The sequence below is a fragment of the Podarcis erhardii genome (genome assembly GCF_964252035.2).
Source record: "Podarcis erhardii genome assembly, chromosome: 4".
Classification (NCBI taxonomy): Eukaryota; Metazoa; Chordata; class Lepidosauria; order Squamata; family Lacertidae; genus Podarcis; species Podarcis erhardii.
In genome coordinates, this window is record NC_138508.1 from 74261309 (window position 1) to 74275905 (window position 14597).

The following is a 14597-nucleotide window of genomic DNA, read 5'->3' on the forward strand; positions in this document are numbered from 1 at the left end:
AGAGGTTTTTACACACACACACACACACACACACACACACACACACACACCACATTTCCCTTCCAGGTAAGCAAGAGGCAATATCACTGGTTCAAGGATAAGTTCCAGCCAGACAAAACTCTTAAGGATTTGCCCCAGGCAAAATGGAGAAGCTTAGAGGGCTGTAGTTGCACCCAGAGCCAAGGTTCCCCTACCCCTGGGCTAGGACATTTAGACCAAGTGGCATGTTAATTTTAAAAATCGCAACCATTAAGGTAAATACCACTGCATTTTATTCCTTCCGTCTGTGAGCCGTATGCTGGTGGGCAGCCTATATAATTTCAGCAATGAATGAATGATACAAAAACGAGGATGTTCCGCATTTACTTCGATTCTGTGTTGCTCAAGAGTCTAAGTGAAAACAATAAATGTCCCATTAATGCTCCACTGAACTACACCATAATGGCAATTTGCCCTCCACCATGCCCAGCTGTCTAGAACTTTGATCTCTCTAGTTAAAACTATTGTACTACTACGCACTTCTCTTGTATTGTGGATTCTTTCCACAGGTAGATAAGGGAGAGGTCATGGAAGAGTTAATAATTACCTTTAAGCCTGAACTATGACTGAAAAGCTATCTTGCATGCAAAAACGTAGCTTCCATGCATTACAAAACTAAAGTTAAAATTACAGGGCTGTTGTGACATAGCTAAAAACGGCAAGAACTGAACATGGTCGTTTGACATAGAAAGCCATGAGAGAAGCTTGCAGAGTAAGAATGCCTGGATTTCTTTTGTAGGGGGAAGCAATATCTGTTTATGCATGCCTGAGCAATTATTTATTGTGGACCACAGCAAGGAAGTTTTGTGGCAGCGTTGTGACATTCTTATTCTAGCAATCCCAGCATCGCCACTATGTTATCTGCAATTCAGGTAACATTTCAAACATCTGATGATGCATCTTCTACTGATCATTTTAAATGTTTCCAATTTTTTGATACACAATTTAGTGGAAGAAACAACACTTCATTTCCAAGAAGTGAAATAAAAATGCAGTAAGTAAAATAGTGTTGTTCCTTTAGGACCTTATTTTTTTAAACACACACCCATAAGTCCACCAACCAGAGCCAGATGCAAAATAAGTTTTTGGGAGGGATAGAGATGCAAAATTGTAGCCTGTGGGGTGGGGCCTATTACAGCAATTTATGCAACTAACATACCAGGACAAAATGCAAGTTGAAATGACGGGGCCTTAACTGCCCTGTTTGTTTGTTTGTTTAAACAGCCTTTTTGCTGTCATTGCTAAACAACTGGGAGTAAAGATACTCTTGCCGAACTATGGATCGTAGCATGCTCCATTTTCTTCCCAGTCGGCCTAAAATAAAACGTTCTCCCCCTCCCTCCTCAATTTACTTCTCTTCTGGCTCAGTTGAGCATTCTAGTGTGTATATTTCACTCCCCATCATTCCTTCAAACTCTGATGGGTCAGACCTGCTTCTGCTTAGTGTATCTAAAACGGCATCAAAACAGAAAGGTGCTTCAATCTTATTTAATTTAAACTTGCCCTTCTTCTCAAAGGAGCACAGGACTGCAAAGAAACAACAAAACACATCTTAGGAACAAAATTTTATTTAGGGCAAGGGATATCTAACTTGACACCCTCCAGATGTTGTGCAACTCCCATTGGCCCTAGGCAGTATGGTCAGTGGCCAAGGATGATGGGAGCTGTGGCCAAACAATACCTGGAGCTTGATTTTTGTTGCTCATGAGATGCGGATGCCTTTGCAACAAGACATCTAATCTCTTGTCCTTCATCCATGATGTAGGGAGCTGGATTGGCAAACAATTGCTCCATTCTTAACAAAGTTAATGATAAGACTTCCAAGAGCAACTGCCCCGTTGTCAAAGAAATCATACTAAATGCAAATTAGCTTAAGATGGTATCTTATTTACGTTGGAGTAACTTTTCATTGTAAGATGGTATCTTATGAAACAAGCTTACCTGGTCAATCTCACAAGCAAAATAAGGAAGCCAAGTGCTGCCTTTTTATTGCTGTCCTTATTTCTGTATGTAGATTATTTTTTTAAAGGGAAAATGCTGCATTGATCAATTACACATCAGTCTATGTGAAAAGGGCCTTTTTGTCAGGGACTCCCAAAATGTGGAACTCCTCATTCCTCTTAAAGAGGTTCTGTTGGCCCTCTCTTGAGTTTCAGGAGTGTACCAAATCCATTTCTTTAATTACACCCTGCCTTCAAATCTGTTTTAACCTCCTGCTATCGTGATATTATTTTGTTATATGACCTTCTTCTGCTGTTGCTTCAACAATTTAACTGATGATTTGTTTCATGTTATTTTTATTGTAACTTTTAATCTGGGAAGCAAAAGACGTTTTCTAAAATAAATAAGATTCCATTATAGCAGAACAGATTCCAGTAAATATTGACACAGATATTTAAGGGCTGCCATGTTAACTATTTGAAAGCTGTTCAAATGAATTAATTCCATCTAACAAAAGAGGATCCCTGACTCAGCAACTTATAAAAATATGTTTTACAATGTTTTACTAAAACTGCAGATAGCAAGAATTATCTAAAGAGGCATGTTTCCGCATATGAAGAGAAGCCTTTTCTAAGGCTTTATATAAACACGTGCACATTATCCAAAATAAAGTCCTTTGTGCCTCAGAGCTGTTGCTTTACACATGTTCTAATTTAATTAATTTATCAACCTATTACCTTAACACATATTATTAATCTATTAAAATTACTTAAATCATGTTGAAGCCCTACGAATACCAAATTCATACATTGCCAACATCCTACATGGAATGTATGCATGTGGTCTGTCCTGTGTGAAGACTGTGTGAGCACATTGCGTGTTCCTAAGGAAATCTACAAATCTGTAGATCATCTCCTGTGCTTTTCAATGCAAGAACTTTAGGGGGTTAAGTATAGTAATCAAGGAACTCTTAAGGACCAAAATATTACAGCCTTCAAAAGATCACAACAAAGAAGGTATAGTTAGCAGTTTCATAATTTAATGAAAAAAGTATTGTAAAAAGGGGACGTCTGAAAAAGACATCCATTTGTGAAAAATCATATATATATATATATATATATATATATATATATATATATGAGAGAAACAAATTAGGTTAAGAGGTAATACTTCAAAGTTAGCCACTGAACACATTGTAAAAACTAGCAAATATATTTTGGAGACAGATACTTGAAAGCTATATAGCCAAAGGCTCCTCCTCCACGTATCTATTAAGATCATGTAAAATAAACAAAAACAAAATTACTATCGCCTGAACTGATATATTTTAGTCATCACCTTTAAATTAGCAAAACTGAGGAGTCTTGCTGAAGCACCATTTCCTACCCTTTATATTGTTCTCATGCCACTAGTCATGAAACACGATTGTTGTCGTCCCCCCCTTCAGATCAATGAAGTAATTGTTCCCATTTTCAACTCTTATTTACTTCATGACCAGGAAACAATGTTAACAATAAATATGAAAAACTAGAGCCAATGTATAGAGAAGTGAACATTTTCAGCACCGTTCTGAATGGCTGACAACATAAAGGCCAACCATTTTTTCAACAAAACACTAACTTTTTTTTTAAATGGTACTATATATTTACATGAAAGAAAATGCCTTAAAAATAGATCTATGGAAAAAAAGACAAATTACACAAACATACTATAGAAATGAGTAAACAAAGCAAACTTTTAAGAATGCCTAAAGCAAAGCATGTGAAACTGTCAAATTTCTTTTATTTCCTTCAGGAATATCTCATTATGAATCCCTTCTTCACAACTAAAAGTAGATTTACCCCAGTTCCTTTTACTTCACATTATGGAATTTTATTAATTAAAGCAAACTGTAACAACTTCATTAGTCAAATTATTATTGGCTGCTGAAGCCCATTTGTTCCTAATTAAAGATCAATGGTACGCTGTAATATAGAGTAATTTCTTTGACACCATTGTCACATATTACGAAGCGTTTTTGTAAAAAAACAAAAAAAGGAAATCTAATTAGACAATAAAGTGGCCTAAGCAATTCCAAAGCTTTTTTTGGCAATCAAAAATATTTTCATTTGCTGTGTCTGACTATATTTAAACTTGGAAACCAAAACAATGTATTCACCAATTTTGGCTCAGAAATTGGACAAAGTATTTGACAGCTGAGCGGCGGCAGCGGGGAGTGTGTGTTTGTGTTGGGATGGGAGGAATGGATGTAATATTGTGGGATCGAGGTTTTAAAAAGCCTTCTGAGTTGACAAAGGAGAATCTGGCATCACCGGTGATTGCCTGAATAGGTTTAGAGATTACATACTTCTAGTATTAAACACTATCCACACATCAGCCATTTGTATCGGCTGGCTGGATAAAATATTTTGCAAGTGCAACCCACAACAAACTACTATGTACACGAGGATTAAAAAATAAAATAAAAAAATACTAGAAGTTAAAAGAGTATTTACACAATAAAAGCAAGCTGCAATAGCAAAGGAAAACACAACTTTTATCAAGGGCACACTACGAGGAGAAAGGGGGGAAATCTAGAGATCAGTGTGTTTGGCAGCATTGACTGTGGAGTCTGTAAACCTTACTCAGCAGGCTATGAGAAACCCTCGTATCTGGATCCTATGCGTGTTTACTTGGAACCAAGTCCCACAGAGTTAGAATGAACCTTGTATCCGAGCCTTCAGAATCATACCACCTGTTCTGAAATTGGCTGAGAACATGATTTCTGTCTAGTAGTCATATGTCCCAATCCAGACCAAAACAAACAAACAAAAACAATTAAGCAAGCACCATTATTTCAAAATACAGTTTTGCCTTTTAAATTCCTTCCCCCCCAAAAAGGGGGGGGGGTAAGAGATTGCTTAAGTGTTCTCATGAAGAGATATTATACTGAAGTTGCAGCAAGAATCACCTGTTCCATCTTCTTGCAGATTGTCACAGAAGGATGGGCTTTTTGGAATACCTGCCCACTGGTACAAATCCGAACACAATACATTTCCGTAGACCGGGGAAGTGGATATATAAAACTATTTCTGCAAGTGATATTTAAAGTAACCTTTACTTATATAGCACTTATAGGAAAAAACCCCAATTAACAATCTTTTCAAAAAAGGGTAAACCAATTCACCACTTAAAAAAAGCAAGTTCGTCATTTGCTCACAGATCCTACACTGTAACCTGCAGATTTCCTAAGGTTTGCATCAATAATCTTGGACATACGAAGGCTGAGCTATTCCCATTATCCGGGGTTTCTAATCACCTTTGTACTGAACTGTGAGAAATCAAATTTCTTTTACTTCTACTATGACAATCTCTATTAAAGTCTTTACTTGGGACCTCTCTCTCCGAGCTGCTTTTTCTCAGTCTTATCTGTCCTTTATTCTCATCGCTTTCAGCTTCAGAGTCACTGAGTTCCAAATCAGGACAATACCCATCATTGTCCTGGTAGGGGGCACTCCCCATCTGATATTCAAGAGTTTGCTTGCCCCACGAACGCTCTCTCATCGACAGCCTTCTTGAGGGCTTTTCACAGCATCTGAGATCTTCCGTGGTCCTCACCAAACTGTTGGTCGCTTCTTTGAAGGACCTGCTAAAGTGTTCTATGGTGGATTTCCTGAAGCTGCTCTGGCTAGCCAAGTGGGCGGAGAGAGCAGACTGCTGCTCGTATGTTGTTTGGCTAGAGCTGTCTCGCTGAGTGACATCCCCAACTCTGCCCATTAAGCCATTAGACTTTGCTAGATTAGAGTGCTGCTGAATTTTCCCGTTCCCAATGGAGGACTGTCCATGTAGTGCAGCTTGAAGTGCTAAGGGTTTGCCAGACGACTGTCCGCGATGGAAGTCTGATGTATGTGCAGGTCCAGAATTCTTTGCTGCTTCATTCCTAGACTTCACCATCCCTCCCAGTAAGCCATTGCTCCTGTTCTCATGCTGAAACCTCGAGTAGGCTTTCATATTTGAAACAAAAGTCTCTTTGGATACTGGAATACCCTTTTTGCTGTAAACCACGACATTGTTGTCAGGAGAAAGTGGTTTACCAGATTTCAATTTATTTTTGCAATCACCTAATGTTGATTTTGGCATCTTAAGCTTCAAGGTGATTCTAGGAGGTGGATAAAACAGAGTGTTTTCCAGTGCACTTGTCAGAGAATGGCCTATAGAGAAAAATAAAAGGGTATGCGAGAAGGTATCTATTTAAGAGGCAGATTTCATCATGCAAATGTAAGCAGCACATCTTCACAGAACTTAATAGAATCACAGAGTTGGAAGGGACCCTGTGGATCACCTAGTCCAACCTCTTGCAATTCAGGAATATACACCTATTCTAGAACTATTTAAATGTAGCAACCTACAGTGGTGCCTCGCAAGACGAAATTAATCCGTTCCGTTAGGCTCTTCGTATAGCGGTTTTTTCGTCTTGCGAAGCAAGCCCATTGACAGCTTAGCGGATTAGCGCTATTAGCAGTTTAGCGGCTTTTAGCGATCAGCTGTTAAGCGGCTTATCAGCGGAACAGCTGATAAGAGGCTTAGCAGCTTAGGAAAAGGGGGGGAGGGGGAAAAACCCGCAGGAACTCGCAAGACGTTTTCGTCTTGCGAAGCAAGCCCATGGGGAAATTCGTTTTGCGAAGCGCCTCCAAAACGGAAAACCGTCTTGCGAGGCGTTCGTCTTGCGGGGCACCACTGTATAAGTTTATAATATCATTTGCAATTAAGGAAAGTTCCTTTTTCCATGATAATAGATTCAAGAAAGCGTTAAAAAATTATATGCTACTAGATATTTATTGAATGCCTGGTCACATACTAAGGCTCTATCTAGCCTTCCCAGAACAGAGGAGCATGGGATTTTAAGAACATAGTAGAAGGAAAACACTAAGTTTGTAGTATTTGCATATTCTAGTGTATTCTTCTTACTCATGTCTAGAACACAACTTACAAATTTACTGCAATGTAAAGAAATGCATTAATAAAAAGTTATACCATATAGATAGCCCATAAGATATATTTCTGGAATAGCTGAAAGGGGATTTTACAATTAACAATCCAAGAAAAGCATGTTTAAAAAGGCTCTGGAAGCTAGCAACACATAGCAAAAATCTAAAGTAGCCATGGTCATATTGGGACAATCACATCTCATCTTATTAAGCCAAGTTACACACAAGTGTTTTGCCTGCACATACAGAGACCCTTTGTGCCACACTGCAATCAGACCAAGAAGTCTGCAATTAACCATGTTTTCTTGCTATGCCCTAATCAGGAAACTATGGTTATCAACTTCCGAATATGCCAGGATATTAAACCATAGTCCAAGCTGGTTTAATACTCCAATTTGTTCTCAGTAGGGTAGTTATAGTTTCCTGGTTTGGATAAAACAGGAAACTAAGGTCAATTACTTCCTGACTTAATCACTGCTTACACAAATAAGGAAAGAGGGATTGCATATGTAAGTAAAAAGGTTCATGCATATATTTGTTTAAAAAGCTCAGATATGATCATCTGAACCAGGCTCGTTTTGCATTCCTTACCTGCAGCAATTTCCTGATTGATAAGCTGGACTTGCAAATTGAAAACCTGCTCATGTGCTTTGCTGTGAGAAAGTTTTAACTTCTCTCTTCTGCTTACCATGTAGCAAAGATTTCTTACCTACAGCGAAAAAACAAAAAACAAAAGAACCACTTTAGCTAATGGGGCCTCCTGCTGCCGCCGTAGCACGATTTCTGTTCTCATCCTGAAGCAAAGTTCTTAACCTGAAGCACTATTTCTGGGTTAGCGGAGTCTGTAACCTGAAGCGTATGTAACCCGAGGTACTACTGTACTTAAATAATCTGCATGTTTTATTATTCATATTGCAGTGTTAACGCTTGACCTCTTTCTCCGTTTTGCCTTCGATATACTCAACGTTAACTCTAGTCCCTTCTGAACCATCCACCCACAAAACATTCTCGAGTGCTTTTTAAAATTCACAACGAAAAGGTTATCAGGTGGCTATTGACTTATTGGTCTGAGCTAGTCTCCCTGTTTAGCAGGTAGAAGGTTCCTAAAGCCACAGCTGTATAATTAGGATGATGCCTGCGGAGGATCCTTAATAGGCTCTACTGTAGCCTCCTTACTAGAGTCAATATTATGGACCCATCAGTAATGCTGACCCCATCTCAAGCATGAAAATGAGCCAATGGGCAAAGCACCGGCAGAATCAGCCTCCTCCGACTGTAATTGAGTGTTGTAATGAAGGAGAAACCTCCACACAGCATCAGCTGACATATGGGCCATACAGCAGAGTAGCATGGCACACCACAAGTCGTAGGATGAACCCAGAATCTGGCTGATCCTACTTCTACTTAGCTTCTTGCCATTCCTGTTTCTTCTCTCCACCAGCCTCCATTATGTACTTACTTACTTGATTTCTTACCCACTGCTCCTCATAGGACCCCAGGGAGGGTTACAACAATACAATATACAATTATTAAAAAAATAGATAAAAACAGATGTGGCAATAAAAACAAGTAAAGCCGTTCCAGACAGAACAGAACATTATTGATTTAGCAGAAGAGATGGGTTACCTGAACTGCCAAGGTCAGGACAAAGAGGTGCATCTTCAGCGTACAGCAAAAATACTGTATAATGAAGAGCTGCCACAGGAAAGGAAAAAAGCCCTTTCCTGGGCCACCATTCCCTGCACTTCTGAAGGCGGAAGTACTACCAAATTCTTGCCAAATTTTAACACCCAAGGTGGTCTTTCAGCTGTTCAGGGTGCAAGTCACTTAGAGCTTTAAACACGAATGTGAGCACCGTGATGTGGACTTGGGGGGTGGGGAATGGCAACCACAGCAGCTGTTTTTTAAACTGAGGTTGTAAGAGCTCTAAAATGGAACATCAGCCAGTAATCTGGCTGCTGCATTTTGGACCAGTTGCAGTTTCCAAATAGCCTTCAAGGGTAGGGGCACATAGAGCGCATTGCAATAGTCGAATCTGGAGGCTGTCAGATTGTGGCGTACAGTGATGAATTTGCTGGAGACAGAATAAGAAGAAATAAGCACTACAGTGTTGGATTGATCTGCCCCTTCCCAATTCCTGTTGCAGTGAACTACTTTATAAGGGTATTTTTGTCACTTTCCCCCACTCTCCTCCTTACCCTCTCCAGATCCTGCCTCAAATGCATGAACATCCTCATTCGAGTATGAATGCTATCTTCTTTTGGCTGAACCAAGCCGTTTTCTTCATCCTCCCTGGGAGGAAATAATGGTTTATTAAAGTTACTTTTCCGTTTTAGTTTCCAGTAATTATAGATCAAGTCCACAGTGAGTTTAGGGAGGCCAAGTTCTGCTGCGACGTCATCAATCCTCACTAGGGAGTAGAACTCCTCCTCCAGCTCCCGAAGTTTCTGAGCACGCAAACTGGTTTTCTCACTCTCGGTCTGCTTCTGGTCTGCTGTGCTCTTGGGATTAACGTCTGCGTCGGGCATCAAGCTCTGCTTGGTTTTGCTATGTTTTAGACAGTACGACTTGAACTTGACTTCATCGCCATCGTCCAGGATTGTTTTCATCTCCAGGCTATGCTCAAAGGCACACGTGACATGAAAGGCAGTAATGCAGCTCTTCACAGAGCACTGTTGAGTGAAGGAAACCGCCACCAGTTAAAACAAGCATCAGAGGAAGAAAACCAGCCAATGAAAGCTTAGAAAGAATCACAGGCCTTTTATTATTACACGTATGCACAGAGTTTCACAGGGGGTATTCAGAAGACACAGCTTTACTTTAAAGGTTGTTTATTCACGAGTTAGAAGTCTAAATGGTAACCTTCAGACACAACAAGAAAAACAAGCAAATTCTGTTCCACTAAAGATTTTTAAGAAATACAGGTTATAAAATGTAAAATATTGATGTTCAAGTACTTTTATCTTAAGAGTTACAAGCTATGCATATACACTTTCAGAAGAGACAACACACACCGTTAATGAAAAACAGCCTATTCAATCATTTGTTTCTTCTGTATAAGTTCCAGCATTCCAACGCCATGGGCAATGCTTGGTTCACGGTAAAGCCTTAGCAGCAATTTGGCATAATGGCTGTGTTTTGAAATCACATTAAGCCATAGGTAATGTTTAACTATGGCTTACATGACTGAGCAGTATGCTTGCGCAAGCTAATCAAGTCCCACTTTGCTCTTTCCCCATTCCTGGCTGCACCCTGGCAGGAGCAAAACACCACATGCCTTGGCTTCATATGCAATCCAAATCTGGGCTCGTGGTTTGCTTCCCCAAAACAAACCATGAGCAGTAAACAAATAACAAAGTTTGGTTATCACTTGATAAGTAAAGTTGCTTGCGGTTTGTGGCCAGTTGTGAGGGAAAGTGGACTGGAAACTTTGAGCAGTGTGCACTGCTCGTCCACATTAAACCACATATTAAACCTAACTATGGTTTAACATGATGTGCAAAGCAAGATAACTTGACTTCTGCAAAAACTGTTTAACTAAAGTTCAGCCACCACACTAGCTAAGTAAGTAGCACGGTAAGATAGAGGATCCACAGCTTCATGACAGATTCACAATTTAAGTAATAATGCAAGCGTTTGTATAGAGCTTGCATTATTACGGTGGTACCTTGGGTTAAGAACTTAATTTGTTCTGGAGGTCTGTTCTTAACCTGAAACTGTTCTTAACCTGAGGTACCATATTAGCTAATGGGGCCTCCCACTGCCGCCATGCGATTTCTGTTCTCATCCTGAAGCAAAGTTCTTAACCCAAGGTACTATTTCTGGGTTAGCAGAGTCTGTAACCTGAAGCGTCTGTAACCCGAGGTACCACTTAAATTATGTATCTGCCATAAAGCTGTGAATCCTGTATCCTGCTACTTAGCTAGTGTAGTGTCTAAGCTTTAGTTAAACGGTTTTGGCATAAGCAAAGGGCCCTAAGTGCATTATCTCAGGGATCCTGTGCATTCCCTTGCTTTTTAATTTAATGTAATTTTAATTGACTGTTGTTCCCCGTAAGCACCCCTAAAGGTTTTGGTGGGCCCCAAAAGGTTTACAAAAGTCTCTTTATTTTTTTTAACAAATATCCCCGCCAACTATTCTCACTGGCCCCCTATCTACAATTCTGTGATGCTAAAAGGTTGTGGGTTTGTTTGTTTTTTACATTCTTCCAATACCCTGAAAATGTTTCCTTAAAATATAAAGGTAAAGAGACCCCCTGACCGTTAGGTCCAGTCGCGAAGGACTCTGGGGTTGCAGTGCTCATCTCGCTTTACTGGCCGAGAGAGCTGGCGTACATGTGGCCAGCATGACTAAGCCGCTTCTGGCAAAATCAGAGCAACACATGGAACCGCCATTTATGTTCCTGCCGGAGCGATACCTATTTATCTACTTGCATTTTGACGTGCTTTCGAACTGCTAGGTTGGCAGGAGCTGGGACTGAGCAACGGGAGCTCACCCTGTCGCGGGGATTCGAACCGCCAACCTTTCGATCGGCAAGCCCGAGGCTCTGTAGTTTAGATCACAGTGCCACCCACATCCTTAAAATATAAACCCTGCTAAAGGCTATTCTGCTGCGTCTGTCTTCCACCCAGCACAGGAGAAAGTTGTTCCTTAGCACTCTGAGCCTGTTGAGTTTGCTAGCATGCGATTTCTGCTCTGCAGCCTCTAAGATCACAATACAGAATTAACACATACCTGGATACAAGCACCAGTTTTCAATTTGCATAAGCTGCAAACTAAAGCCCATCTACTTGGTGGAATATGGGACACTTTGGTAATTGGTTCCATTCTTTCTGGACAAGCAATGCTTACCTAATAATAATAAAATGTATGGATTACTATGACTGACATGACCAGGAAAGAGCTATTAAGCTATTATATTTCAGCATATTGTAAAAAGGCAAATATAACAGCTACAGCAGCTAGGTGACCGGGGGAAGATTGCAGTCTGAATACTTCCATGTTAGTCTACATAAAGATGGGCTAAAACACTTCTTATACATACCTCTGGAATCCAAAGAGCACAGCTCACATGCGCCCACTTGGTGCCTGTCCTTGTAGCTTTCATGGCCCCACCTCTCTTTGGACACAAGAGACACTGAGGGTGTATACCTAGAACACAAGTACGACACAGCCAGCTTCCTTCAGGAACCTTTAGGATGCCATAGCATGCCTGAGGATAAAAACAAACTGCTGCTTTATACGACTCCATAAGTGAAACGAGACATTACTGACTTATAGCAGTCCCAACAGAGTATATATATTTTTTTTTTAAAAAAAAATGCTATACACTAAAACCATTTTGGGAGAATTCAACTATTTGCCAGATGTCTGAAACACGAAACAGGAAAGGATCTATTTCCTAACAAGTAAAGAGTTACACACATTATTAATAGTGCTGCACAGAGAATTTCTACAAAAAGACACAGAAGCCAAAGACCTGATCTCAGAAAGGTTGGCCAACGGTAGCTGCGCCTCCCTAACCCCAAAACCTTGCTATTTATTGTTGTGTATCTCTCTCACACACACAAAATCTAGAAAAGTAGCTCTCTGTGGCATCTAGTACTAGCATACACTTACCGAGAAAGGTTTCTGTATAGCCTAAGGAAGACTCCAGAAGGATTAGCCTATCACTATTATTTCTGGAACATTTCAGATTAATCCAGAAGAGTGCACTCTTGCATAGGCATAAATTCTAGGCACAAATTTAAAAGATCAGCTTTCCCTCATTATCTCACTGTGCACTCACTGCACCATGCTCTACTCTTGTCATTAACAAGAATCATTTTATGAAGATTAAAAATTCACCCTTCATCCCTAAATGTGGTTTCAGAAAAGGAAGAAGTGTGCGGCAGACAAATGTTCCAACACCACAATGGTTCAAAACCTTTCCCATGATATTTAGGGGATTTACATGACCTCTGAATACATTACTTGATCAAAAGCAATCCATGTCTCTTTTAAGCAGTTGCGTGTTAAATTTTACAGAGCCGTCGGAAAACAAAAATTCTAGACCCACTTTTTCAGAGGCCGCCAGATTTCTTGCACCTTTTCAATGGCTTTTCAGATAGGTTGTGTTGGAGCAAGCTATCTAGAAAGTCTCTACAGTGGTACCTTGGTTCTCGAATGTAATCTGTTCCAGAAATCCATTAGACTTCTGAAACGTTAAAAAACCAAAGCGCGGCTTGCGATTGGTACAGCCACCCTGGAAACAATAGCTGACAGCCACATCAGACATTCGGCTTCTGAAAAAGGTTTGCAAACCAAAGCATTTATTTCCAGGTTTGAGGCATTCGGGTTCCGATTTGTTCGTCAACTAAGCTGTTCGAGAACCAAGGTTCCATTGTAATCCCATTCCCAAAAGAAAGCATTTTCAAAACCTCTGCCAGCACTAACCTGATGCACACAGATGTTGCATTTGTCACAAAACACCATATCATTCCCATCTTCACTGTCAGGGGACCGGCAGACATCACAGATGACATCTTCATCATATTCAATACCCAGTCCCTCCTCTGTCTCAATGGCATGGTTCATGTTCTCGTGACAGTGACGTTCCAGGACTTCCACCATTTTCTCCATTGTGTTCTCATCAAGCTGCCCACAACCTGCAGGAGAATTAAAGCAAAATAATAATCTGCTTAATACTAGATAAAGAAACAAAAAGCACCCTCATTTCCTAAAGCATTGCACTGACAATAGGTTGTCTCCCTCCCTCATTTGTGTGAGACTTACTTAAATTTCAATCCAAGTTTTAAAAGACTTAAGATCTACATTGCATTAATCTGATATATAATACACTATCTTAAACAAATGCAGATACACGAAAAGTGAAACCACCAATAAAACACTGTTATCCTGCCTTTTTGGCTTCCTATATTACTATATAAAAATATTAAAATACTTAGATTGAAAGTCCTATTCCCTAGGATTCAGACAACCTACATATATTCAAAGTAGCAGCTAGGATGTCAGTAATAATGCACAAAATTGATTTTTACCTATGACATCATAGCATAGCATTGTTCATGCTAAACCATCATTAACACTAAGGTGTTTGGCAGATGATCACATACAATCAAGGTTTAACGTCACAGAATAGTTAAAAGCACCAGTGAGGGCAGTTGGAATTTTTTGTTGCTCTTCCAACTTCAGCTCCACTAGCTTTTGGGCAGCGACAGCTCCATAGCCATAGCTAAGGAAGTGGTCCAGGTTTGCATGCAATGCAAAGCTATGCTTGACGTTAAGCAAGGTTTATAACCCAGCTACAAACCTTGGTTAATCAGAAACTTTTACCATTGCCAATAAAGTGGACTGAGTTCACACATAAGGCTAATCCACGGTTTCATAATGTGCATTATGTTTGAACCAAACCATTGTTTTAAGGAAATTGCTTCTTAACATGACAAATAGCCTGTTCAACTTCATTGAAATCTCATTATATGCCCCATTACCTTTTCCCATTCAGATTAGAAACATGTTGCTTATGAATACTACATTGAAAAGAATCTGCCACATTAAGTTAATTATTTCCCCCCTAATTTTTAAGTCTCATAAACAAGCTATCAAGATAGTGTCTTCTCTGATTTACTAGAGTGGCATAATCCTGCC

General features: G+C 39.9%; 1 protein-coding gene across 3 annotated transcripts in view; it reads right to left on the reverse strand.

The window, feature by feature from the left end:
* Positions 1–4004: 4004 nt before the first annotated feature.
* The window catches only part of JADE3 (jade family PHD finger 3), a 35943-nt gene continuing 25350 nt past the window's right edge, over positions 4005–14597 (reverse strand). For all 3 annotated transcript variants that reach the window (XM_081858973.1, XM_081858975.1, XM_081858974.1), the window contains exons 6-11: positions 13383–13594; positions 11992–12159; positions 11682–11798; positions 9146–9619; positions 7539–7656; positions 4005–6170 (exon numbers count right to left, since the gene is read on the reverse strand). In XM_081858973.1, coding sequence (XP_081715099.1) covers positions 5275–6170; positions 7539–7656; positions 9146–9619; positions 11682–11798; positions 11992–12159; positions 13383–13594 — 1985 coding nt within the window. In that variant the 3' untranslated portion in view covers positions 4005–5274. The remainder of the gene's footprint in view (positions 6171–7538; positions 7657–9145; positions 9620–11681; positions 11799–11991; positions 12160–13382; positions 13595–14597) is intronic.